The 26729-nt window shown below is 37.9% G+C and overlaps 1 protein-coding gene across 3 annotated transcripts; it reads right to left on the bottom strand.

Annotated features, from left to right (window-relative positions):
- Positions 1 to 1940: 1940 nt before the first annotated feature.
- On the bottom strand, positions 1941 to 26200 carry LOC148652201 (cytochrome P450 4B1-like). 3 transcript variants are annotated; one of them, XM_088598887.1, is made up of 12 exons: positions 25846 to 26200; positions 21196 to 21352; positions 20673 to 20717; positions 20220 to 20347; positions 19514 to 19638; positions 13663 to 13736; positions 11517 to 11623; positions 8868 to 9058; positions 7590 to 7723; positions 6357 to 6421; positions 4988 to 5070; positions 1941 to 2420 (listed from the first exon to the last, which is right to left on the bottom strand). In XM_088598887.1, exons 1-12 carry the CDS (start codon positions 26044 to 26046, stop codon positions 2243 to 2245), a joined length of 1488 nt encoding a protein of 495 aa, XP_088455013.1. In that variant the 5' UTR covers positions 26047 to 26200; the 3' UTR covers positions 1941 to 2242. The 3 variants fall into 3 exon arrangements, with proteins under 3 accessions (XP_088455013.1, XP_088455011.1, XP_088455012.1); XM_088598885.1 differs by having other exon boundaries at positions 13663 to 13817; positions 25846 to 26198; XM_088598886.1 differs by having other exon boundaries at positions 13663 to 13817; positions 21208 to 21352; positions 25846 to 26197.
- Between the last annotated feature and the right edge of the window lie 529 nt (positions 26201 to 26729).

Genomic DNA, 26729 nt, shown 5'->3' with positions numbered 1-26729 from the left:
AAATCCTCTTCCTGGTACAGTATGTATAGCAAACCAGCAGGTCTTTTTTCTCCAATCAGAGGGGTGTCAGATGGTGTTAGCCAATCACCATTCTGAAGCCCTAACATAATCTCTGGTATGGGGAGACCCCAGAATTCTGTCCATAGTTTAGATAGATGATAGATACTTTTATTGATCCCGTGAGGGAAATAAAGTAAATCATTTTCATTTCAGGAAATTATTAAACGCTCGGTTAAAAGCAAAGGAGATTGTCTGTTATAGTGGACATAAAAACAAGAGTTCGCTGGCATTATATCCTAGAAGACACAGACCGGCGCCAGACCAGGAGAATGCCCGCAGCGTAAAAGAAAATGCCTGATGAACTAGGGATTGGACAGTTTCCAAGTGCTTGTACAATTGATGGAAATGTTCAAATAAATGTGCAAAAGAAATAAACAAAATAATCATTTATTTCTTTATCATATTGGCTAGCTAATGTCCTCTCTTTGCTAGTTAGTGGCTGTGTTTCTGCATTGGGTAGCAACGGGTGACTGTTCTCAGGCGGAAGATGTAAACAGCTTAATTTCAGTGTTAATTTTTTTGAAATTAAAATTCATTCTATACAGCAATCGCATATTTGGGTACCGTTTCATAAAACTTTCATGCTTAAAATGTTTAGGGAGAAATGGAAGACTGGTGTGTATTTTTTCTTTAAACTACCAAGACCAGCCATACACAGTACAGTTTACGTACATACAGTAATGTTTATGTTCCTAAATTAATATCGTTTATGACCTTCAGATGCTCCTCTTCTATGCTCAGCTACTAAAATTCCCTTTAGTGGTAAAATTCCATATAAATATTCAAAACTAAGCGGATTAAAATGTGCACAGTAAAGACATTAAATGATTAAATCTTTTCACTACCAACCAATGCACCACAAGTGCCCCTGTCGGTCATTTTGGCCAGCCAATCACTTACCGCGGTGCCCTGCAGTGGCTTGTGGGTAGTTTATCGTACCGCGGGTTTGTACCGCGCATTTTGAATGGCTGCATCTGTATGTCTCATCTAGCCATAAAATCTTCTGTCATATGCCTGAAGTATTTAAACTCCTTTTGATTTATGCCATTAATGGTTTTAACAAACATTTGGGATGAGGTAAAATTCTAATGTCACACTTCTGCTCCCCTACATATAAATACTGCTAAACGCCCACAACTGTGTTCTCATCTTTTTAGCACTAAAATTTTGGTATTGTTGGAAGCAGACGTGTCTCAAATTTGGAATTTCTAACACAAGCAGCACTTCCACAGAAAACAACAGACTTTGGCTCTCCCGGGGTGTCTGGTTTTTCATTCAGTTCCCGTTATCCCTTCCTGGACCTTTGGAACAACAGTTACTTTGTCTCTCTCCCTGCCTTCTCTTTTCTCCTGATCATGCTTGATCTGCCCACCCCCGTTTCTTCTTTATCTTTCTGATCAAGTACGCAATCCGCACTAGTCTCTAATTGTATAGTTTTGTTTCTCCCCTTTCCCCAATCCTCCTTTTTCTCTGTCCCTATAGGAGCCCATAGGGACATCACTGACTTTTGGCTAGTACTGTAATTTCCTCAGCCCAGTGAGTTAACACCAAAGCATGAAATATGCTTTCCCTTTATATTTGTTGGCTTGTTTCTTTGTTAGTGCAATTTCACCAAACTACAGAAGCACATTGTATACCTGATTTGTTTTGAAAGCTCCTTAGTCTTTCTGGTCAATTTGTCATATCACTACATGAGTTATGGTTTGAAATTGAATCTCTGTCCAAGGAAGGTTACAGAGACAGATAACTATAATCAAGTTAAAGAATTTGATTACACTGAGACAGAGAATATTTTTGTGACCTCACAAACTATGCTTTTGCACCCAAACAGTCTTAGGGCGCCATGCAAAGAGGATGAAAACTTATGCAATCGAGAAACATTTATTTTTCCAAATCTTATTTTATTCACACATTTTCAGCATTTTTTAATTTAGATTTGTTTGGTGTAGATTACAAATACCTTTCAAAATGCCATGATTAAAAATTTAGACAGCAAGAAATTTTACTTTACAGGAATAAAGTTTTACTGTAAGAAACTTTACAGGAATAAATGTGCAAGTTACCATATATAATATCAAAACTAATCTTATTTTTAACTAAATCACACCTCTACTTATATTTTAATTCTATTTTAGAAAGGCACAATAATGACAAATTCGTCAGTACAGTTAAAGGTTTGAATTCAGATTTTTCTTGAAGCATGTTTGATTTTTAGGTGTATCCCATTGAGTGAACGAAGAACCACCTGAGGAATCTTCTTTGGAGTCTTGTTTGGATCAACTGCCAGTTCAAAGCACTTCAGGGTCAATGCTACCGCAACTTTCATCTCATTCATGGCAAAGTTCTGTCCGATACAGTTCCTATTTAGAAGAGGAATTTAAAAATCACAACAATTTATTACAAATGAATACATCAATGTTATGAATTAATTTGTAATAAAAATAAATTAGTATAATTGAAGCACCATCTTAAAAACAATTCTACTGTTTTGCAAAAAGAAAGCTCAGTATCAAACAGGATTATAACTGTTATGGTCTGTTGAAAAGAGTTCAGGAGGGATAACAAAGTAGAGGCTTTGTGAATGTCTGGATTGTTTGGAAGGATAGGTTTGACTTAACTCGCTTGGTTAATGGGTACCTTCCTAGCTATAGGAGCAGGAGTCTCGAACCTCATTCAGAGAGGAGTTAACCAAGGGCTAGCTGCAAGGTGTAGATGTAGGATGAAGGAGGGATGCTTGAGACAAATGCAAAGGGAGGTGTTTATTTTCATTATATACAGTTCCATGATGATTGTGATTAGGATCTTCACAAACACCGTTAATAACTGTGTAAATTAACTTGCTATCAATTTTCCTCTTGAATTTCAGTTAATAACTCACATTTATAATCACATTGCATTTTTCTAGTTAAACCTGTTTGGCACAAAATGTTATAGTATTAAGATAACATATATAGTATTTGATATTTTATTAATGTAATGACAATATTTAGTTTTAATTACACTGATAAAACGTGCAATCGATACATCAGAATTTTATTCAGACATATTACACAAACAGGTACCAGAAGTTAATTTTGGAACATAAACATACAGTATATGGCTGGTCTCGGTAATTAAGTAATAACATAGTAAGTCACTTTTAATTTTCATTTTTTTGTCCACTACTTGTATGTTTGTTTCTTAAAAATATTAAGCTGAAGACATGTGATGTCATACAAATTGTGATTTTTTTTGTATTTCTTTTGCCTTTCTTTGAAACTAATCCAGAAGAGTTGAGTATACCAGGATAATGTTAGACTACAAAATGAAAAGATTGCAATGGTATGACATTAACAAAATAAAGGTTAATTAAGCTTTCGCCATGTTTTGCTAAAAGTCCATCTGTGGGACCAACTCAATAATGGTATCAAAAGAGACAACATGACCAACCAAACCTCATGAATTGTCCACACCTATACAGAAAGAGAGGCAGAAGATGCCCCAGAGTGTATGCAGACATTAATATGATCTATGTGTCCATGCTGCTGGGACTACATTAATGATCAGTGAAGTCATACTACATACTATCCTGTGTCCTAATTATGACAGTGTATCACTTCATATGTAAAATCACGATTATGTTTTCAGTCAGAAAATGTCTTCCAGATAGGACTTATTTTCCGGAACTTAAATGTTCAAACTTCTTTAAACTTAAAGATATTACATTAAAGATATTACATTTAGCTTTTTAAAAAACAGCCACACAAAAGCCAAATATACAGGCTACTATAGAATAATGTTTTTAGAATAACATTTATGTCCTTTTTTTGTCCTTTAACATCAGATGATTGAATTGATACCATAAATCTTATAATTCCTTAAATGGCACTACAATTTTGGATCAAGAACTGAGGTGTCCAACAACACAAAGTGAATCAGGTGAGCCACATTAGGAAACAATATATAAATGCCCTGGAAACACTCAGTGGTGTGGAAGGCAGTGAGGTGGATGTGACTTGGAGGAAGTAGTGGGAATACGGAAGAGGTTGAGCGGATTGGATTTACAAAATAACGGACTAGAAACAAAACAGACATCAGGATATGGATTGTGATTCGGATACGTCATTGTTTTTTTATGGTGACTGGATTTAGGAATAACGGACTGGAAAACAGAACAGAGATTGGAATATGGATTTGGCTTTAAGATATGGGGAAATCATAAACAGTCATCAGACAGAGGAGTGAGGGCGGAAGGGAACCGGGAAGTTTTAAAAGGAATATGCGTGGTGTGAGTTTTTCAGACAATTTCATCTCGTTTTGGATTATCTAATCCCCTGTGACACCACAGTAGGTGCTCACAGTTTTTCCGTGGCTTGCACAGTGTATGTATGGGTGAGTTTCCTTAAAAATATGTGTCTGAAAATGATAATTTAATTTAAAGAATATGTTCCTATAATATGTAAATAAAGAATAAAAAATAGAATGACTTTCTACAAGTTTCTCTTCTAATGTAAAAGATTGTTCTGACACAATGTTAAACTGAGACTAGAGACAGATGTTAATAATAATAGTGTTAAAGGACTGAGACAGATAATGGCATTTCACAAGTTCATCCATGCCATATTTTAACGCCATACACGTAAGTGGATGATACTCTGAGTGGAATATACAATGCTCCAGGAAGCTTTATGTGATAAGGTGTTCTTTAAAAATAATATTGTGAAATTGCATTAAACATTACCCAAGGAATTCTATATTCATTCACTTGGCATTTTTCTCGGCATGTTTAGGTATTATTCGGTTGAGAGGTTAGAAATGCTCGAATGGTGATACCTGAGGTAATAAATAGGTAAATCAGAGACTGCTTTTATTTCTGGAACTTTATATTTACAGAACAATACATTGACAACATGCGATCCCATAGTGCACACTATTGACTAGCACAAACCTTGGTCCTGCAGAGAATGGAACGAAAGCATAGGGATGTCGTTTGGCACAGTTTTCAGGTAAAAACCTCAGAGGATCAAATATCTACAATGCAAAGCAGAAAACAAAGAATTAAAGTTATAATCTTGTATTAGCCATTTCACAGTTCCATACCTTTATACAGATGCAGCCATTCAAAATGGGTGGGGTATTTCGCAGTATACCCCGGTGGGCGTGTCGTAGTATCACGGGGTAAATCGCATCATTTGACGTCATGCCGGAAAGTACCTGGCATCACCTTGTAAAACCGCCAGGAGGAGCCAATAAAGCTTAACCTCTCATGTACAGCATTTGAGCTTTTAAATTTAAACTGTGTATTATAGCATGTTAATCATCAGTCATTAAAAAGTTGGTATATTTTATGAAAGCAAGATTGCTCAGTTGGACACCTACCTTTATCAGAAATATTTATGCATCAAAGCCTTTACCGAATATATTACTAATAGTATTAATAATGAATGACTTTGGACAAGCTGTAAACTCAAAGTATAATTTCTTTAATTAATTAATTATATCGTTATTAATTTCTTTAGATACGCGATTCCATATTATATTCCCTTTTAATCAAATTCTAAAAGTATGCTTGTTGACTCCAGTATCACGTTAGGTAAAGACTTCGATGCTTAAAATGTTTAGGGAGAAATGGAATACTGGTGTGTATTTTTTCTTTAAAGTACCGAGACCAGCCATATACTGTATGTTTATGTTCCAAAGTTAATATCGTTTATGGCCTTCAGACGCGTTACAGTATGCTCCTATTCTTTTTATGCTCAGCTACTAAGATTTCCCTTCAGTGGTAAAATTCCATATAAATATTCAATACTAAAACGGGCACAGTAAAGACATTTACTGTAAATCTTTCTACGACCGACCAACGGACCACGAGTGCCCCTATCGGTCAACCAATCACGTACCGCGGTATTTTGCGTCAACGGGCGTCACGATGCGTGAGGCCGTAGCCAATTACCTCCGGTACGTGTCTGTACCACGCACTTTGAATGGCTGCATCTGTATATTAAATAATGCTTTACTGTACATTTATGAAGAAATGTTAAGGAAAGAACACTTCTTTGTAGTAGGCTGGACTTTCTTGAAAGTATTTGCTTATATCCAAAGTCACAATTAAGCAACAATGATTATTTTTAAGTCAAATCAAACTACATTATAATTGATTCTTTTTACATTTTAACAACTGGGAAAGAACCATTAGTCTTCATGACAAAAAACATATCTCTACACATACAATAGGCAAGCAATATGAATCTGGTGCATCAAAAAGAGTGATCTGTAGTAGAATTATTTCTTTAGTAGAAAAATGTCTTTAAACCTACCTCTGGATTTTCCCAAACACTAGAATTCCTATGAATGCTGTAGATGCTTATTCCTAAAAGAAAACCTTTAAGAAAGTGAAAAGGTAAATTTATTTAATAACAGATACAGGAATGCTAAATATTCATATTACACTGTCGTATTGCTTGTTACATTCCATATATAAATACAGTATACGATATATGATAGTATTGCTGACCCAATAATTTAGCTATGAAATACATTTCTAGAGATAATTGCATCCAATTTCCAAAGAACACGTAGTGTTAATACAACTCACTAAGGATGATTCAAAACAATTTAGTTTAATCATACTACAATTTCCCAGAAATGAAATATCCTAAAACTAAAAAAAAACTAAATTCAACTGTCTAAATAAATTAAAATAGTCTTATGTATACAACACATTATACATTCAATACATTTTTGGTATTGGGAAAGACACTTAAACCATATTTGAAATAGCTGCTTACAAGTGTTGCAGGGACTGCTTGGATTTCCACTGCATTTTCTCAGGTACAAATAACCTTTTAAGTAGTTGAGTTAATCAATGTTTAAGGTGAGATGGGGCTCTAACCACAGCATAAAATTTAATTGATTTGGTCATCCTTAACACAAAAACAGATATGCATGTCAATCAATCATTTTTAATGTTTAGATTATTAATTAATGTAAATATATTAAACATCACTCCAGTATGTAAGCAGTTTTTAGGTTCTGCATGGAACTTATTTATAAGTAAGTAATAACTTGTAAATAGAACCTGTTTCATAGTGTCTAGAAAAGCATTAAGGTCTAGAACACATACAATTGAATTGAAATGATGATATTTATCCCTGGATATGTTGGAGCCCCGAGTTGTATGGGACACATTTTCAAGGGTATTTAACTAATCCCACTTGGATTACTGAACTACTTGCATAGCAGAAAGCAAAGCAAGTTACTTGTAATGTTTATTATTTTGTTAACTACTTTGCACTCATGGAGGAACTGCTACAAGTCAACCCATATTCACACTTACATCATTCACATCAGTATTCTATATTTTGTAGTCTCCATTTACTGATGACTCAGTAATAGATCAAAGAGAGATCTTGTTAATATTTCATTTGTTAGTTTGAGAGTCTGCTGAATCAATTTTTATTGTTATTTAATATGTAATTTATCTTGTTTTGAAAAAATATTTTAGCTTACTTTAATTTACACACAAATAAATAATGGAAATAAAGCTAAACCTTCGGGAACTGTTCGTCCATCAAAGAATGTCATTGGTTTGGTGAGTTTCCGGGATATCTCTGGCACAGGGGGGTAAAGGCGGAGTGACTCCTTTATACACATTGTTGTGTATGGTATTTTGCTGAGATCATCCCTATAATAAAATAAAACATAAACTATAATATTAAAGTTGCAAGGTGCACACACAAAGAAAATTATTGTAAAACATATTTTAGTTTTTGAGAGTTGTGAAAAACACTCAAAGCTTATAATGTAAAATTCAGGAATATTCAGAAAATACAGACAACCTGCATTGAATGATGCGATTCTGAAAAAGGTACAGAGATCAACCATGCAAGCAAAAAATGGAATTTCACCAATACCATGGGGTTAAAACACCTATTCTTCTGAACAGTGCCATTGCATCTTTAATGGCCACTCATATAGAACTTTGGTTTAACATTTCATCCTAAGAACAGTACACTCTATAGTACATTGTCCCCTTTCACCAAAATAGGGCATTGCTTAAGAAATTTTGGTCCAGGGGCAAGAGTGCCTTAGTCACAGCAGTGGTGTGACTTTTTCTTAAAACATTTCCCATTTTAGATCTGACCAGGCTTAGCATTGCTTAGCCTCGGACATGATTAGGCTACATAACAGTATTGCCGCTGTGATATAAAAGCTTTGCCAATCACGTTCTCAGACCATTATTAATGTTTCATTTACTAAGATGGGAAAATACTGCAAAGTGATAAAAGGCACTGAACCTGTATGTCTATCATTCACACAAACTACATGGCCTTCTTTTTGATAATCTCAGGAGGTAATCAGTTCAAAAAGGTCTAATATTTCATACAAGCATATTCTTAAAAGCTCTTTAATTTCTTAAGTGTTTCAGTATTGTTTGCTTTCATATAATTCTGTAAAATGTGTTATTATTGGCAATGGCAACTCATTAGCAGTAAAAGATTAAAAAATAAATACTGGCTTGGATACTGGTAACATGCAGTATAATTGGCTGAAGTATGGAGTATTTTGTGGAAAAAAGAAGTTCAATCACATTACATAAAATTTTGTCTTCATTCTAAGAGAAACAGGTAGGTTTGCTAAGAGTTAAAGAGACTGAAAGCTTTGGCATCCTATTGGCTAAGTGTTATCAGAGTTGGGTCTCTGAGTTGGATATTCAGGCTACCACCTGTAGTAATCCTAGGGATTCCTTGCCATCTGCAAGCACATGTTGGGAATTCATCCATAATAATAAGATACCATAATAAATGAATTGGTTAAGGCTAACAAACCAGTCCATGGTGTCTTTCCCTTCTAAAGCCACGAGAACTTCCTCTCTGCATTTTTTCTGGTGTTCTGGATTTGATGCCAGGCTGTACAGGATCCAGGAAATCCCACTAGCAGTAGTGTCATGTCCCTCAAACATAAAAGTGTCTACCTCTGCCCGAATGTCTTCATCAGAAAGGCTGTTATTTTCTTCATCCTGCAGTTTAACACAATTATGTAGAGATTTAATTAGAATGATATTTATCTTTGATGGAAATACTAATGTATTTATTTATATAATGTAATGATGGAAATAACTAAGAAACTGTATTACTTTACAATATTCAGGAGGAAGTCTATTCTTGCACTTTTTCTCTACAATAAAGAAATACTTTTTGGCAGCCTGCAACATCTTTTTTAGCACTCAGCACTTCAGTCTTATTGTAGGTAGATGTCTGTCACACTATGTATTGCTATGACCTTACCTTTGTCTTGTTAACCAAGAATGGAGTAACTTTCTTCCTCTTCTTGAACAAGCAGCTCTTCAACTTCAAATTCTCCATGCAAAACTTTCAATTTCAATTCTCCTGATCATGTCAGCCCTCCCTGGATCTCCACACGATGGCACCCAACTTCATCTCTCTTTCCCCACCTTCTCTCTCCACCTAATCCTGCTCACTCTGTTCTTTTCCTACATCACCCACCCTTTTGTCAACAGTGTTGAGCATCCAATCTACTGCACAAATGCCCCAGCATTCAATTTTTAGTCTCTCTCCTTTCCTCAGTCCTCCTGTCCCAGTAGGTTGCTGATGCTCACTTCCCCTAAGGGTATGAGTGCATAGTATCAGTGTGCACTGGTTGTGGGCCTCCTCGTTTAAAGTCCTTGCCATCCCTGGTGCCTTCTCCCATGATGCGGCTCAGGTTCCTTTAATATGGGTCCTCCTATCACTTTACTCCCCTCTATGGGTATTCAATTGGTGCGGTGTTAAGTGACACATTAATGAATGTGTTCTGCTTCCCATCATGAGTTCCAATCTCAAGTACTATTACCTGAGTATTCTGACTTGCGTTCCATCACCTGAATCATGCATTCTTCTCTTTTAATTCATTCTCCCATCTGCATTCCTCCAAAACATTACATATGTCTGCTCAAAAAAAGAAAGCTCAAGCCTGTTTCCTTCATGTTTCTTCTTCATTTACTCCATGTTACAGTTCATATTCTCTGATCTTTTCCTGCAAAAGTTTGCAGTTGAACCCACTAACTTAATGTTAAAAGAAATCTGTATCAGAATTTTGGGGATTGTTTCGGGGGTTTTAATAGCACTGATCTTTGGCCAGCGCTACTGTTTCCTCATTGAGATGAGTTTTAAAGTATTAAATAGGTTATTCCTTTTAATTCGTCCTTTATACTCATTTTGTTACTGTAATTTGTCCAGAGCAAAGTTGGATGAACGAGTTGTATGGCATTTAATATTATGTATGATGTAATTTAGTAAACTGATTATTTTGGATATTGATGAAAACCTTGAATCTTTTATCTCATGCTGTTTATTACCCATCTATCCATTTTCTTATGGCTTCAGCCAATTCAGGGCTGCAGGGTAGCCAGAGCCTATCCCAGCAAGCAACGGATATAAGATGGTTTATGGATGGGATGCCAGTCCATGACAGGGCACACACAGACTCACACTCATACTAGGACCAGTTTTATCCAAAACCAATTAACCTACCACTCACTGTCAGGGCTGGATTTTGGTTTTCGTAGGCCCTGGGCACTTTCACTCAGAAATGTGCAAAAAGAGGGGTAAACGTCAATTGAATTATGTCGACTGACATGATGCACTTTAAATTATTCTAATGCTAAACCGTGTGATTGATGGAGCAATCATCACGTCGATACTTCTAGTTTCTAGAACAGCCGCTAAATAGCGTATGATTATTGATTTGGATGCCTAGAATCGATCGTAAACATGTTGTTTCAGCTCGTTTTTCGTTAGTCACTAGTGTTTCCCTCCTTCGGAGGCCCTAAATATTTCATAGCCTACAGTGCCTACGGTGCCTAATGGGAAATTCGGCACTGGTTATTGGACCTCCTTTGGACTGTGGGAGGAAACCAGAGTACTCAGATTAAACCCACACAAACACCAGAGGATAATAAAAACTCAAAACAGATTGCAACCCATGTCTGGAATTGAACCTAGGACACTAGTGCTGAGAGTAACGATGTTAATCACTGTGCCAACTGTGCTGCCCCTGTAGAAGTTGCCATATCCAGTGCCATACTCAAAATGTGCTGTGGTGATGCATCAGAATACATCAATAGAAATGTTTGTCTTTCTAGTACTAGAGGATGGCATCTTTTTGGCTCAGAAGACTATATTAAATGGACTGAGATTAGGAACTGGCAGAGAGGTGGACTGAGATTAGAAACTTAAAGAGAGGTATTTCAGAATTGCTTTGGAGTATAGAATTATTATAGACTAAAATAATGTATACTGCGGATTGGTATGGTTTATGTTTGATTATTGTTTTGTACTGGATTTCCTATCAACATTTTCATATATCCGTTATATAAGTTTCATATAACTTCTTTACTGAACAACTATATGTACTACAGGCTTTTTTTAACTTGCATTTTATATCATTTACAGAATCACTGGATAGTAGTAACTTACTCTTGCACAAAGTAGGATATCAAGAAAGTCTAAGTTTCTCTTCTTCTGAATCTTGTCAAGTTCTTTTTCATCCTTTAGGGCTTCCTTCCTTTGCTTTATCACTTCATCTGTAACGAGATCAGAAGGCATTGTGGAAAACAAAACACAAAGAAGCTAAATGTTCTTAGTTCTTGAGTTAGTGGGAACATTGCTAAGCACTGACTTTATCTATTATGGTAGTGAAGAACCACCTTTTTTTAGACAGCCATAAAACTTGCCATTAAAAAATAGTAATAATTCCTTACACTTATATAGCCCTTTTCTGGACACTTCACTCCACGTGCTTTTCAAGTATTGAAATGTGCGGCACCCATCTGGATGATGTGATGGCAGCCATAGTGTGCCAGTACACTCACCACACATCAGCTTTCAGTGGGCAGGAGAAGAGAGTAATGACACCAGTTCATAGATGTGGATAATTAGGAAGCCATTAGTGTTTAAGGCCAATGGGAAATTTAGCCAGTACACTGGGATAATACCCCTATTCTTTTCAAGAAACGCCATGGGACTTTTCATGACCACAGAGTCAGGACCTCGGTTTAATGTCTCATCTAAAGAATGGTGCCTTTTTACAGTATAGTGTTCCCATCACTACATTGGGGCATTAAGACCCACAAAGACCACAGGGTGAGTGCCCCATACTGGCCCCACTAACACCACTTCCAGCACCAATCTTAGTTTTTCTCAGGAGGCCTCCCATCCAGGTGACCAGGCTCACACCTTCAGTGGGTTGTCAGTTGTGAGTTGCAGGGTGATATGGCTGCTGGCCATATAATAAAAGAAAAAAATAGATTCTACAGTTAGCTTTAAACAGATTAAATGTACTCATATGAGAAAGGAAGCGATAAAATTTTAAATTGCTGCACAACAATATAACTGTGAACTCTTAAATTGTGAACTTCAGGTACAGATTTAAACTAACAAACACAAACACAAGATCGTTATTACAATACTGACAGTCATGAGATTTTCACAACTCCAATATAACCCTCAGTGCCAAAGTAAAAACACCTTACTCGGTTGCAATACAAGATGAATTAGTTTAACAGGGATGCTTTGTTGGCTGAAGTGGCATCTGTCAGTCAGCTTCGTAAAGGATTTTCAAAATAAAATGAAAGAGCCTGAGCCTCTGTGCACCTCAGATGTCATAAATCCTGTACTCTCCTGTGACGTAATGTGGTGACCAATCATGTTAGCCATTTTTGTAGACCTTTACATAAGCTTATCTCCAATAACACATAGGTTGATTCAACGTTTTTTGTCCTCCCATTCAATCACATGGTACTTAAGCACCACAATAAAGTGCTGTACATCAGAAAGCCAAAGCAGGTTCACCCCCAGTGGATCATTGTAGGAAAGCACAACACTGATATCTGCGGCCTGCAAAGTACAAAGCTGCATGTGAACATTTTTTTTCATTTTGCTTTAGGAGATGAGAGACCCAGTTCCATTTCAAATGCATTGTGAATCAGGGGCTTGCATAACAAAATAGGTCTAGAAACCACCTTACACCAAACTTAAACAAATTTAAAGAACATAAGAGTAGCTGCTTGATGTATGGGAGTCTCAGCTACATGTGAATGTCTATATTAGCTGAGTGCCACTGGAAGGTCTCCATCATTTATTACATCTCTGACTAATATTGTGTATTACTTAACTTAAACTTAACTGAACATTATTACTGAAGTAATAAGTGATGCATCTTATTCTAAAGAACACAGAATTGCAAATAGAATTCTGCATTCTTTAACACAGAATTGCTTGTGACTTATAAAAAAAATATTCCAAATGCATAAAAGACATGTAAAAAGCACCCGTGTTAATGTTGTTCCATTCATGATAATGAAGAAAAGATATCCTAGTTTTAAGGCACTAGGTGCTCACATTTTAGTTCTTAACAGCATTAAGCATTCCTCTCACATGAGGAAATAAATCCACTTTATATTAACTTCTCAAAACTTGTAATACCCCGGGATGGTTACTGATGATGAAATGCAAGCATGATTGTGTGAATTTTATATCTGTATCTTCTCCTCTTACACCCCCTTCAAATTAATTACTCCAATTCCGATTAAAACATTAAATAGAATAATTAGTTATAACAAACCTGTATGTTGGTGTGCTATCTTGCACGCTTTCCGAAACCTGTAGCCAAGATTGCTGATGTAAAAAAGAATTTCACTGTGATAAGGGAAGAACCAGAATCGGAGGTTTATTATGTTGCAAATCTCATAGACTGCCTTAATATACGTGTTTTTACCACTGAAAGAAAAGAGGACAGAAAAAGTATCATTAATTTACTATGCAAATACAATCACCTAAGCTTGGGATCTAACGGATGTACAACTACAGATCTAGCCATTCAAAATGAGCGAGGTACGCTGCGCTAAAATGTGATGGAAGTGGCGCAATATACCGCATCCTACCGCATGATTTTTTAAATAGGATAATAGTATCTGGAAGCACCTTGTAAAACTGCCAGGTGGAGCTAATAAAGTTTAATGTCTCATGTACAGCATTTGAGCTGTCGCCAGAAAACACCCGGTTTCGAATCCCGGTCACTGCTGAGGGACAATCTTTTTCCAATTAAGAATTTAAGTTGTAAACTCTTTAAACTTTTAATAATGTTAAACTGTGTATTACAGCATGTTAATCATTAAACATTAGAAAGACTGCATATTTGATAAAAGCAAGATTGCTCAGTTAGACAAAAGTACACAACCTTCCATTATGCATAAATATTGTATGCATCAGAGTCTTTAACTTGGTAACTTACAGTAGGTTTTGGTTTTAATGTGCTTGTTCTAACATTATTAAACTTATATTCTCTACTTCTTAAAAAGTTATAAAGTTGTATCCTTTTCTAAGAATACATAGTAAGAACAGCACTTGCTGTTATTGCAAAAAGATCAATGTTGTAGTGATTTAACATTTAAAACTTGATAGTTATATTAATATGCAATTATGTAACTAAGCAGTAACTAGTTACTCCTGTAACTAAGCAGCTAAATTCTCACAACTTGATGGTTTGGAAATATTTTTATTCATTCATTTCTTTTTTTTTTTTAATTGTCCTTGTAGTGGTAATGAGTACTGTAATGTAGCGAGCTGCACCCAGGCGGTTCAAAGTTCGATCAGAGCAATACTTTCGGTTTATTTCTCATATAGCCGAATGCATAAAAACAGGCCACTATTATAACTTATTGTGAACATCATGCGCCTCTTTCAGGTTTACATCCAAATTGAGAAACTCTATATTTTGTCTTAATCCAAATGTCAGCAGCCAGTAATCAGCCAACAATTTAACTTGGAATTAACAAAAAAAAGTTTAAACTGTACTAAATAGTAAAGTATAGTACTGGAATTGAACCTGGTCAGTCAGAGTCATTCAACAGGGAACCACCTGGATGAATTATTATACGTGATGGTTTTGTGTTTAAGGATTTCTTCACGGAAATCTTTAAATTAAACGAGGCAGGGTGAAAGGATTATTTTTTACAATTGGCAGTAAACGAGGAACAGTTTATCAACACGATGGGCAAACAATTTTTTTTATTTTTAAAAAATAAAAAATAAATAAAAATGATGTGTTCCTGCCTAACTCAAACAATGCATGACTTTAAAAGCTGTAAAAAACTGGATAGTTAAAAACCACTTTTTATGCGCGACAAACATTTTAGTTTTTTTTTAAATATGGCGCCTTCTAAAAAAAAGATAAATCATAGAGTAGATAGGATACAACGAAGCTACAGCTCATGGATTGTGTTGCCATGCATCAGTGATAGTCACACTATTTTGATTGTAAAAATACCCCACTGACGTGTTTACCCATCAAATAATTTATTTTTTAACATGGAACAATTAAAGGTTTATTCCATGCTGAAAGAAAAAGAGACACAATGTTTCGGCTGCGGAGCCTTCAGGTGTGAGGGAAAGAGGGAAACTGGCAGTTAATGAAGCATGGGAGAACAAAAGACAGGGTAGTTGAGAGGAGACAGGGATTAGGGGAGAAGGAGTATCAAGAGTCTGAGAGAACTGGAGAGAGGTGTGAAGTCAAAACATGCAAATGAATAGAGAGGATTGGAAGGAGATGAGTCTGTTGTTAAGGGAACGGGGAAGCTGTGATCCTAGTTTCAGGATAATTTTGGTTTCGGATGTCTTTCTGTAATAGGAGTTCCGAAACCCCTTTGTGAGGATGCAGACAGAGAGATCAGTGTGATCATGGCCATTAGAGCTGATATTGGAAACTATGGGTCTTTGACATTCCCTGTAAAGGTTTCCCAGTCTCCTTTCCGTCTCACCTCCCTGCACCTCTTGCAGAAAATGCTCAGCTATTTACATTGGTACCCCATGCTCCCCACACACTCTAAACTACCCTTTCCTCATTAATTGCTGGTTTTTCTCTTTCCCTCACACCTGAAGAAGGCTTCACAGCCATACACAGCCATACAATACTGTCTCTTCTCTTTTCCTTTCAGCACTGAATGAACCTTTACCTGTTCCTTTGCAGCCTGCACATGCTGACACAGCTACCTACTTGATAGTTTAACATGCTACAAGTTTTGCTACAAATTACAGCAAGTACAGCATCAACAGAAAGAGAGACACATCCCTCACTGACATTATCCTGAGGTTGCAGGCATCTAAGAAGTTGCTGAAGTCACTATTGCTATGGAACTTGAGAGAGCACTAGGAGGTAGAGTAGGTGCCATCCCTTTACAGATCAACATAGACTCCTGGCATTTTAGAGGTGTGACTCCTTATAATTCATTACTCCCTTCAGCTCCATTAAAATAGGTCAATGATTTACCAATGCTTTCTTCATGTATGTACAGTGCCTTGCGAAAGTATTCGGCCCCCTTGAACTTTTCAACCTTTTGCCACATTTCAGGCTTCAAACATAAAGATATAAATTTTTTATTTTATGTGAAGAATCACCAACAAGTGGGACACAATTGTGAAGTGGAACGAAATCTATTGGATTTTTGAAACTTTTTTAACTAATAAAAAAATGAAAAGTGGGGCGTGCAAAATTATTCGGCCCCTTTACTTTCAGTGCAGCAAACTCACTCCAGAAGTTCAGCGAGGATCTCTGAATGATCCAATGTTGTCCTAAATGACTGATGGTGATAAATAGAATCCACCTGTGTGTAATCAAGTCTCTGTATAAATGCACCTGCTCTGTGATAGTCTCAAGGTTCTGTTGAAAGTGCAGAGAGCATCATGAAGACCAAGGAACACACCAGGCAGGTCCGTAATACTGTTGTGGAGAAGTTTAAAGCCGGATTTGGATACAAAAAGATTTCCCAAGCTTCAAACATCCCAAGGAGCACTGTGCAAGCGATCATCTTGAAATGGAAGGAGTATCAGACCACTGCAAATCTACCAAGACCTGGCCGTCCCTCTAAACTTTCAGCTCAGACAAGGAGAAGACTGATCAGAGATGCAGCCAAGAGGCCCATGATCACTCTGGATGAACTGCAGAGAACTACAGCTGAGGTGGGAGAGTCTGTCCATAGGACAACAATCAGTCTTACACTGCACAAATCTGGCCTTTATGGAAGAGTGGCAAGAAGAAAGCCATTTCTCAAAGATATCCATAAAAAGTCTCGTCTAAAGTTTGCCACAAGCCACCTGGGAGACACCCCAAACATGTGGAAGAAAGTGCTCTGGTCAGATGAAACCAAAATCGAACTTTTTGGCCACAATGCAAAACGATATGTTTGGCGTAAAAGCAACACAGCTCATCACCCTCAACACACCATCCCCACTGTCAAACATGGTGGTGGCAGCATCATGGTTTGGGCCTGCTTTTCTTCAGCAGGGACAGGGAAGATGGTTAAAATTGAGGGGAAGATGGATGCAGCCAAATACAGGACCATTCTGGATGAAAACCTGTTGGAGTCTGCAAAAGACCTGAAACTGGGACGGAGATTTATCTTCCAACAAGACAATGATCCCAAACATACAGCAAAATCTACAAAGGAATGGTTCACAAATAAACGTATCCAGGTGTTTGAATGGCCAAGTCAAAGTCCAGACCTGAATCCAATCGAGAATCTGTGGAAAGAGCTGAAAACTGCTGTTCACAAACGCTCTCCATCCAACCTCACTGAGCTCGAGCTGTTTTGCAAGGAAGAATGGGCAAGAATTTCAGTCTCTCGATGTGCAAAACTGATAGAGACATACCCCAAGCGACTTGCAGCTGTAATCGCAGCAAAAGGTGGCTCTACAAAGTATTAACGCAAGGGGGCCGAATAATTTTGCACGCCCCACTTTTCATTTTTTTATTAGTTAAAAAAGTTTCAAAAATCCAATAGATTTCGTTCCACTTCACAATTGTGTCCCACTTGTTGGTGATTCTTCACATAAAATAAAAAATTTATATCTTTATGTTTGAAGCCTGAAATGTGGCAAAAGGTTGAAAAGTTCAAGGGGGCCGAATACTTTCGCAAGGCACTGTACATGGGTTTGATGGGTGAACATGTTTTTCTTAATCAGATCAAAATGTACAGTGCTCACACCTGAAGAAGGCTCCGCTGCCGAAACATTGTGTTTTCGTTCCCTTTTCAGCATGGAATAAACTTGTTACTTGTTCCTCTGCAGCCTATGCATGTTGATGCAGCTAACCACCTGAACTAAAATGTACTGTCGTTTGTTAGAAAAGAAAACTCCATCCTTGTTTCTATTACCAAAGAATGGTATTAAAAGTTTGTGGTTTAATAAAATATTTTTGCAACATTTATATAAGGTTTTCATATTCAGGTATACTGATGGAAAAAAGAAATGCAACACATCCTCCTCCATACTCTGGCCCTCCCATCTGCGTGGAACAGGCTGAAGAGTGACTCATCCATGAAAAGGACCTGATGCCACTGCTGACAAGTCCATCACAGCCTCTGTCTGGCCCAAGCCAGTTGGTGTGATGTCTAGGAGGTGTGAGCAGAGGGCCTCTGACAGGTTGCCTTGCTCTAAATCCAGCAGCGTGGAGCCTCACTGTCCCATCACTGATGCGAGCATTGTGTCTGTTGGCAGTTTCAGCAGCAGTACAGGTGGCAGATCTGAAACGATCTGCCAAATGGACCAGTCTGATGTGTCGGTCCTGCTCTGGTGTGGTCACTCGAGGGCAACAGGATCTTGGACGATCATCTGACTTGCCGGTTTGCTGAAACCTTCTCTGCAGTTGGGAGACAGTGGAGTGGCTTACTCCACAGTGTGTGGCAACGCTGACACATGACATGCCTGTCAATGGCCCTCTCCCTTGCTTCTGGTGACATTTGAGGCATTATGGAATGCACAGAAATCTCACTAAGTGTGGCCTTTTTCTTGCAGTGACCTAAGCTTTGAACTAAGGCCTTTTTAAAAATCAGATCACTTTTTTGACCACATACAATTTTTGTAATATACAATGTATTAGGAATTTGTCTTTTCGCATACCCCAACTTGCTCTCCATGAGACACACAGATGGGGAGAGAAGCTTGGGGTCAGAGCACAGGGTCAACCATTTATACAGGCACCCCTGGAGCAGTTGGGTTAAGGACTTGCTCAGGGGCCAAACAGAGTAGGATTCCTTTGCCGGCCATGGGATACGAACCAGCAACCATTCAGCCACAGGTGCAGATAGCAACAGAGCCACCGGCACCTGTGATAAAAGTGACCTGAGAAGGCATTGTTCCATCTGGACCTTGTTGGGTAAAAGTGCACACCTTTTGTGTGATTGGCAAATTGCAATGCCCCACTGCACAAGCTGTATTGCTGGCCACAGGGCTTAAAACAAAATGACAACCTTTTGTGAAAGTACATAAGCTATAACTATAGTATTCTCCTTCCAGAAAATGTTGCGTTTCTTTTTTACATCAGTATATTTTGACTCTTAATTGTGTCCCTTGAACATGCAGAGAAATAATTAAATAAATGTGTAAATACATTTATACCTCTACAATACTACAATACTGACCTCTCAGTCTGACAGTTGCTAGCGCAGCTGAATGCACTCTTCATAATACTGTCAAGCGTCATTAGGCTAGCATGCTGAAACACTTCAAAAGACTCCTCTTTTCCAGCATACATTTCCCATTTTTCCTGTATAAGATAAAAACTTAAATTAGCTGGTGCATTTCTAAATATATACTGCATGCAAAATAACCTTTTCATTCTATTTTAAAAGGTTTAATTCCTAAAAGAGTTGCATACTGTGTGTGTTGAATTGTATAATTGAAATAACCAAATTAACAGATGATAAACAATCTAGCTACTCTGATTTAACTAATTTAATCTTAGCAAATATAGGAGTTAAAACAGGTTGAGTCTAAAGACTGCTTGGGGACTTGCTTCAAATGAATGCAATGTTGGTACACCAGTAGTTTATATAATTCAATCTAGCACATTTTTTTCCAGAACTGTAAATGTTAATGGTAAAACAGAGTTTTAGAAACAACATACAACATGGTGCAGGACATTTAAATAACACATTTTGAAAGTTTAATACAATTTGAAATAATCAGATTCCACCTCTGATATTTGAGGTCAAATCATTTTAGTACAGTCAATACAGTTTCTTAATGTGTTGTGCTAGGAATTTATTTCTAATGTCCTGAAAAAATCCTAAACATTTGTTTTTAAGTATGAAAATAAATGTTTTAGAGCTAAAAATATGTTCATACCAGCATGATTTTTGTAGAATCAGCTACCAGTTTTACATATTGCTTTAAGACATCATAATGGAATCCAGGTGTCAAAAGTCTTCTGTGCCTAAACCATTTCTGTTTGTCTGTCACAAGCAAACCTTCCCCTGGAAAGCAAGAACATGACCAGCCATGATTAAACACTGTTTATCAGAAGTCATTATCCAGAACTGGCTATGAAATGACTAAACGTGACCTTGGTTACAGAAATTGATGTTTTATATCTTAAAATAAGTTAAAAAAATGAAATATTCATTTGTTTGAGGACATTCCAGACAAATAAAAATCTTTCTTCCGCTGGTTAGAAAGAAATGAAATAAAATTTAAATTATTTCATGTGTTTGTGCACTTTTTTATTATTATTTTGTCAGAAAACAACATGTCAAAGATGGTATTTTAAAAATCCACAGGTAACAATGTATGAAACATTACCTATCCATGGAATTAAGAATCTATATGAAATGTCATCCTTTGGTTCTGAAAAAAATACACACATATAATAATGATCTTTTCAGAATAGGCTAAAAAAAATTCAAAGTGATATTCTGCAAGGCAGAGCCTAAGATTCTACATAAAATTATTTTGATAATACTTGGCCTAGAATTGTATTCCGAAGCTAGTAATTTGACAACTGTAAAATAAAGTAGATATGCTTATTATATTATTTACAGTTATTCTGTGTAGACCTCAGGCATTCTTGAGTGGTTCCATGTTGCTAAGAACAGAGTTTATATATATATTGTACATTTCAGTCTTTATCAAAATAATATTAAGATGAGTTTTATCTCAACTCTTGCAAATATAAAATCATTCATCTTACTTAATCAAGAATTGTACAAATATCTGATATCAAACAAAGTGTGAATACCTCTTCATACATACATTTTTTCGACTATTCAAAATATCTGTATCATTTGGCATCTTTAGTAACTGGAAAAAAAATATGTTACTCAACTGGAGTTCATACCTGTACTTGAAAGGATAGTTTTTGCATATTCAGGGTGGTTTATGTTCAAGAATGGTACAAAAGGTCCAAACCATAATGGAAAAGCATATGGGTACTGGTCTGCCCATTTTGCAGTCTTGTCTAAATCATTCCCATCCTGTGGAAACTTTTGACAGAAAAAGAAAAAAAAACGGGAAAAGTAGCAAAGAAATAAGATCCAAGTACATTGCATGCAAATTTATGCTGACAGTCAATTTTTACAATTTTCACATTTGAAGTTTGCTTTAAAGTTTGAAGTCATACACTTTGAGTAGCAATTAACATTAGTTATATACAGTTCATAACCTGCTCTACAAAAAACAAGCACAAGAACAAGTAAATAGTTTGCAAATTTACAAATAAGTGATTGTACTGTTTAAACCCATTGCTGTTGCAAACCTTAATTAATATATTGTAGGAGTACAAATTGCCTTAAGTCACACAGTTGAGTGGCTAAATACATCTCTCTCTAGAAGATCCCTCAGTCAGGTAGTGAATTTCAAGCAAAGATTCCACCATGAAGATTACGGATAAAGTAATATAAAGGCAAAGATCAGGAAAAGGGTATAAAAACATTTCAAAGGCCCTTAATATCTCTTTAAACGTGGTGAAGTCAATCATTAACAAGTAGAAGGCACCCACATACTGCCTAGACCAGGAGTGGGCAAACTTTTATGTCCCAAGGGCCACATAAAATTTTGAAAGCTCATTTCACCCCAAACACACTAAAAACTCTCTCCCTGGCGGTTGTCACCAGCCAAGGCCTGAAGCGAGGTGTTTGAGTAAATGATGTAGCCAAGCAGCCAACTGACTGTGGGACAAAATTATAGATGGGGAGGCCCAAAGAGTTCTCCTGAACCTGTTGCAGGAAAAAGTTAAGAACTATGATGTCATTGTAACAGCTGGTTTGGGGGCACTACTGTCAAGCTGGCACTGCAACATCCCATCATTTTAGTTTTCTAATAAGGGTGTCTCCTGATGGTTCTTCTTGAACAACCAATAGTTAAAAATTCTCATGCTGAAAGACTCCTGTACCTTACCTTGGGTCGAGAAATCCCTTGACCACCTGGCTGAATCCTCGTGGTTCTCATTACAAGACCTCCACAGTGCCTACTGGCAGATGGATTTGACACAGGGGTCCCAACCCATACTGGTCTTCTAGACCGGTTGTGGACAGCAGCAATTCAGATTGACACACTTCAGCCTCTGCAACACCCCAGCCACTTTCAAAAGGCAAATGGAGAAGGTACTGGAGTCAGTGCTCCCCAACCAGTGCCTGGTATGCCGAGATGACTTAATCGTGCATGGCAGTTCTTTTGATAGCACTCTCCAAGTTTCTTCAGTGGTCTGTAAAAGGGCAGGCAGGTCTCAAGTTGCACCCAAAGAAGTGCCACAAGCTGCAGTAAGAGGTGTTGTTCCTGGGGCATCAAGTGAGCAGGATCAGGATCACCACCATGCAGCACAAGGTGAGTGCAGTTGGAAGATGGCCAACTCCTATCACCCTTTAACCGCCAAGAAGCTTCCCCAGACTTGCCTCCTATTACAAGTGCTTCATGGCAAGGATGGCCACCATCACCACCCTGCTATATGATCTGACATAGAAAGGCAAACCCTTCATGTGGATAAGAGGCAGAGAGCCTATGACACCCTCAAAGAGGTGCCCTACACTGTTCCAGTTCTTACCACATCAGACTTGTAGTTACTATTCATCTTGGTGACTACCCCCTGACCACAAACTGCTGGACTAGGCTGTCTTACCATGCACCATTTTGGGAGGATGGCCAGGAAGCCAATCTAGAACTCAAGGAGGCTTGACAGTGGGTGTGGGCTGGACAAATATGTGACTAGGGACAGGATGCCACTGACTAGTGCTGATGTTGTGATGCCTGCACTGCCAGGAAACGACCACTGGGCCTCTCGAGGGCTACTCCACAGCCATTGCTGGTGAGTGTGCTCATGGCGACAGCCATCCTGGACATCCTGAATTCTTTTCCCTCTAAGTCCTGGGGCAACAGATACATGCTGTTTGTGATGGACAACTTCACACCATGGGTTATGGCCTACCAGACGTGGAGGCAGAGACTGTGTATTGGGCCTTAATAGGGGGGTTCTTAAAACAGTTCGGGGTGTCTAAAGAACTCCACACTGAACAGGGCAGGAACTTCAAGTCCTGGATGTTCCAGGCCATGTGTAAGCGGCTGGGTATCCATAAGTCTATATCCATCCCCTATATCCCCAAGGGAGTGGCCTCCTTAACTGCAACTTGGAAACACACCTGTCCCTGGTAAATGAACAACACCAGAAGGACTGGGACATGCAGCTGCCCCTTGTGGTCCTAGATGTTTTTTCGCAGTGCATTCCACTGGTTGCACCCCTGCCCTCCTAAAGCTCAGTAGAGAGCTCCAGATGCCTAGAGAGGTGATCTTCAGGTGACACCCAGACCAAACCCTATGACAGTTGAGTCAAAATACAGTTCAAGACTCAGGTCTGGAGACAGCCCATGACTACATGGTCAGAGCTGCAAGACAGCAGTTTGGCTTTAGGTGTGAAGTCTGGCTGAGGAAGCAGCCTTTCTAGCCAAAGCAGTAGGTCTGGGTCTACAGATCCCACTGGATGCAAGGAGGAAGTCCCAAGCAGGACAAATTGGTGGCCAGTGCGCGGTTATGGAGCAGATAAGTGAAACCAGATAAAGAATGCGCATTTGCCTGTGGGACACTCTGGTGGTGCTCCATCAAGACTGGATGGACCCCTCATAGGAAAGAATGGTAACCCCCAGACGTTCTGCTCATTTCACCAGCCTAGTTCCTTCTGGGAAAAAAGAACTCTGGGCCCAGAGGATCCCACACATCTGAGGTATGTACCCTGCTGCTAGCCAGGCACTCAGGTCCACTAGACCAGAGTGACACTGACCCTGGTAAAACAAAAGACAGAAAACAGTCTGTCTCTTGGACTTCAAAGTTCCAAACCACATTCTGCATCAAAGTGGGTCAAAGCAGGATGAACCATATCAACTAGTAACATGGCACCAGGGGGCACAGTGGAATAACACTCAGTCAGTAGCCACAGTGGAGCAGTAGCAACAAGCACACTGAGGACAGTGGACTCCCCCGTGCAAGAATTCAAGGTAGGCAAGGTAAAATAACAGGACTGAAAAAAAGATTACAAGTAGACTTTAGGAATGGTAAAACTTACTGCAAGAAGGAATTAATAATAATAATTCCTTACACTTATATAGTGCATTTCTGGACACTCCACTCAAAGTGCTTTAGGCCAAGTCAAGGGGGATTGAGTGCAGGCACGAGCAGCTACAGGAAAGTCTGGAGTCAAGCGAAGGTCCTTGGGCCAAGGCCTAAAGCCAGGGGGTCCAAGTGAAAGCTGGACCTCATGAGTGCCACTGACCGCAAGACATAACTCAATGCAAGGCCCATTCGAGGCTTTTAGGACCAAATTCAAGAGGGCAACTCAACTAACGCATTAGTTAGGGGAAGAAGAGCTTGTGCACCAGTCGTTAAGTGTAGATAAGAAGGCCCAAGGAGTTCTCCTGGACCTGTTACAGGAAGTATTTGAGAACTATGACACCATTGTAACAGCCTGTGAGCACTGATTTGAGAGCCATGCTCCGAAGCCAGTGCTGCAAAAGCAGGTAGAGTACTGTGTGTGACAGCTTGGAGGGAAACTGAGAGTCTCTCCCAACCTGTTATTTCCCATTATGCCTACAAAAGAATGGTTTTACCACAAGACAAACTGCAGCATTATACGATAGCTTTGTTTTCTATTGTAATTACAGTTGCAAGTGCAAGCCTTCAGTAACCAAACTATATCCATAAGAAAAAAAACCCAAAACATAATGTTTTGTAAATGGCAGAGCTACTACACAAATAATTCCCGAAAGCTAACATAGGAGCAGTAGTGTATCTTACTTTATAACACTTAAAACTTTTACAACACATAATGTTCCACTTAGTCACGATAGCCACCTAACAGCACAGAAGTGTAATGCAGTAAAATATACAAGAATTGTAAAGTTATACTATAATCTTAATCCAAAACTGTTACTGAAATATCAATCTCCATGGATGCAGACTGACAAATTGAAAAAAAAATGTTATGTACTGTAACATAACCTAACAACTGTATTGTACAGCCAAGATGGGATGCGTGTCCTTTACTATAAAACTCAATGTTTTCTAACACGTATTCCGTCTCACTGCAAGCACGTTGTCAATAAAATACATTATAACCGAATTTTTCGGCAGATCCTACGGTCTTCTGACAATAACTGGTGCAAACATATAATAATGACCCTGTAGAAGTTAACGGCAAGTGTTCAAAACAAGGAACACAAAAAAAACACAACAACCACGTTCCAGAAATACTTCTTCTGCGATTACAAACGCAGGGATAAACTCGTGTACTGAATAACATCACATTCAGAAGCCAACATTACTCATGTGAGTATAATTAAACCAAATGTCTGTGTGTCTATTTTCCAGTTATTTGTGCACTTACGGCCTGTTAATGTAAAATACTGAAACATCAGATTAATAGATTGTCCTTTGCTTGCGTAACATTCAAGTAACATTGAATCCGCCCATTCTCATTCAGACTGGAAGTATTTACCTCATGTACGTGCCCGTAAAGCCAATGTGTTGGGGGTCCAGGGAAGCTTTCGAGGATCTTAAGCGCCTGTTTTCTATTATTAAACAGTTTCGATAATTTAAATGTTACCGTTACTAACAAAAATACTGCAATTAAATTATAAAGGCGACGTGGATCAAAAGACATTATCGAAATATTCCTTATTATTTCGAACAGCTCCATCGCTGTTTGCTGCAAATTCTGGGAGAGTGAAGCAGCTTCTCCTGTCAGTAACAAACAGAACAAAGTAACTGTAGGTTGAGCAAAGCAATATAATAACTTGACAACAAAAAATATGTTTGCACCCTAAAGCAGGGAGGAGTTACGTTATTGAATTACTGAACCATAGAAAGATTTAAAGTGACAGAGCATTCGATGTGGTCATGTGATTTTTTTTTTCATTTACACATATTTTTCTGAAAGAAACAAGTAATAGTTTTATTCCATGCTGAAAAGAGAAGAAAGAAAACACAACGTTTCGCCTGTGGAGCCTTCTACGGGTGTATAATTCTGAAATTATACTCCATGATCTCAAAACTATAAACTCAAAAGTCAAAATCCACACCCAACTGTGCAAACAGAAGCCTTTAACAAAATTAAACATTCTATTAAAAACATGTTATTTTTCATCTAAAACAAATTTTGTGTTCAATAGGCACACACAACCCATCAAATTAATAGGCCTTACAGAGTACATACTAAACACTGGTGAGATCAATGAAAAACACTATAATAGCATTAGGTGTTCCAGCATTATCTCTACAATCTCTTCAAATCTTGGACTTGCAACATTGTGATACATTGTGTATTGTGAAAATGGTGTTATGTAGCAAACACTGAAACAGATATTGTTATTTATTTTAATA

The sequence above is a fragment of the Lepisosteus platostomus genome, chromosome 11 (genome assembly GCF_059453375.1).
Source record: "Lepisosteus platostomus isolate fLepPlt1 chromosome 11, fLepPlt1.hap1, whole genome shotgun sequence".
Lineage (NCBI taxonomy): Eukaryota > Metazoa > Chordata > Actinopteri > Semionotiformes > Lepisosteidae > Lepisosteus > Lepisosteus platostomus.
The sequence above is the reverse complement of the archived record's forward strand: the minus strand, read 5'-3'. Positions and strand labels throughout refer to the sequence as shown.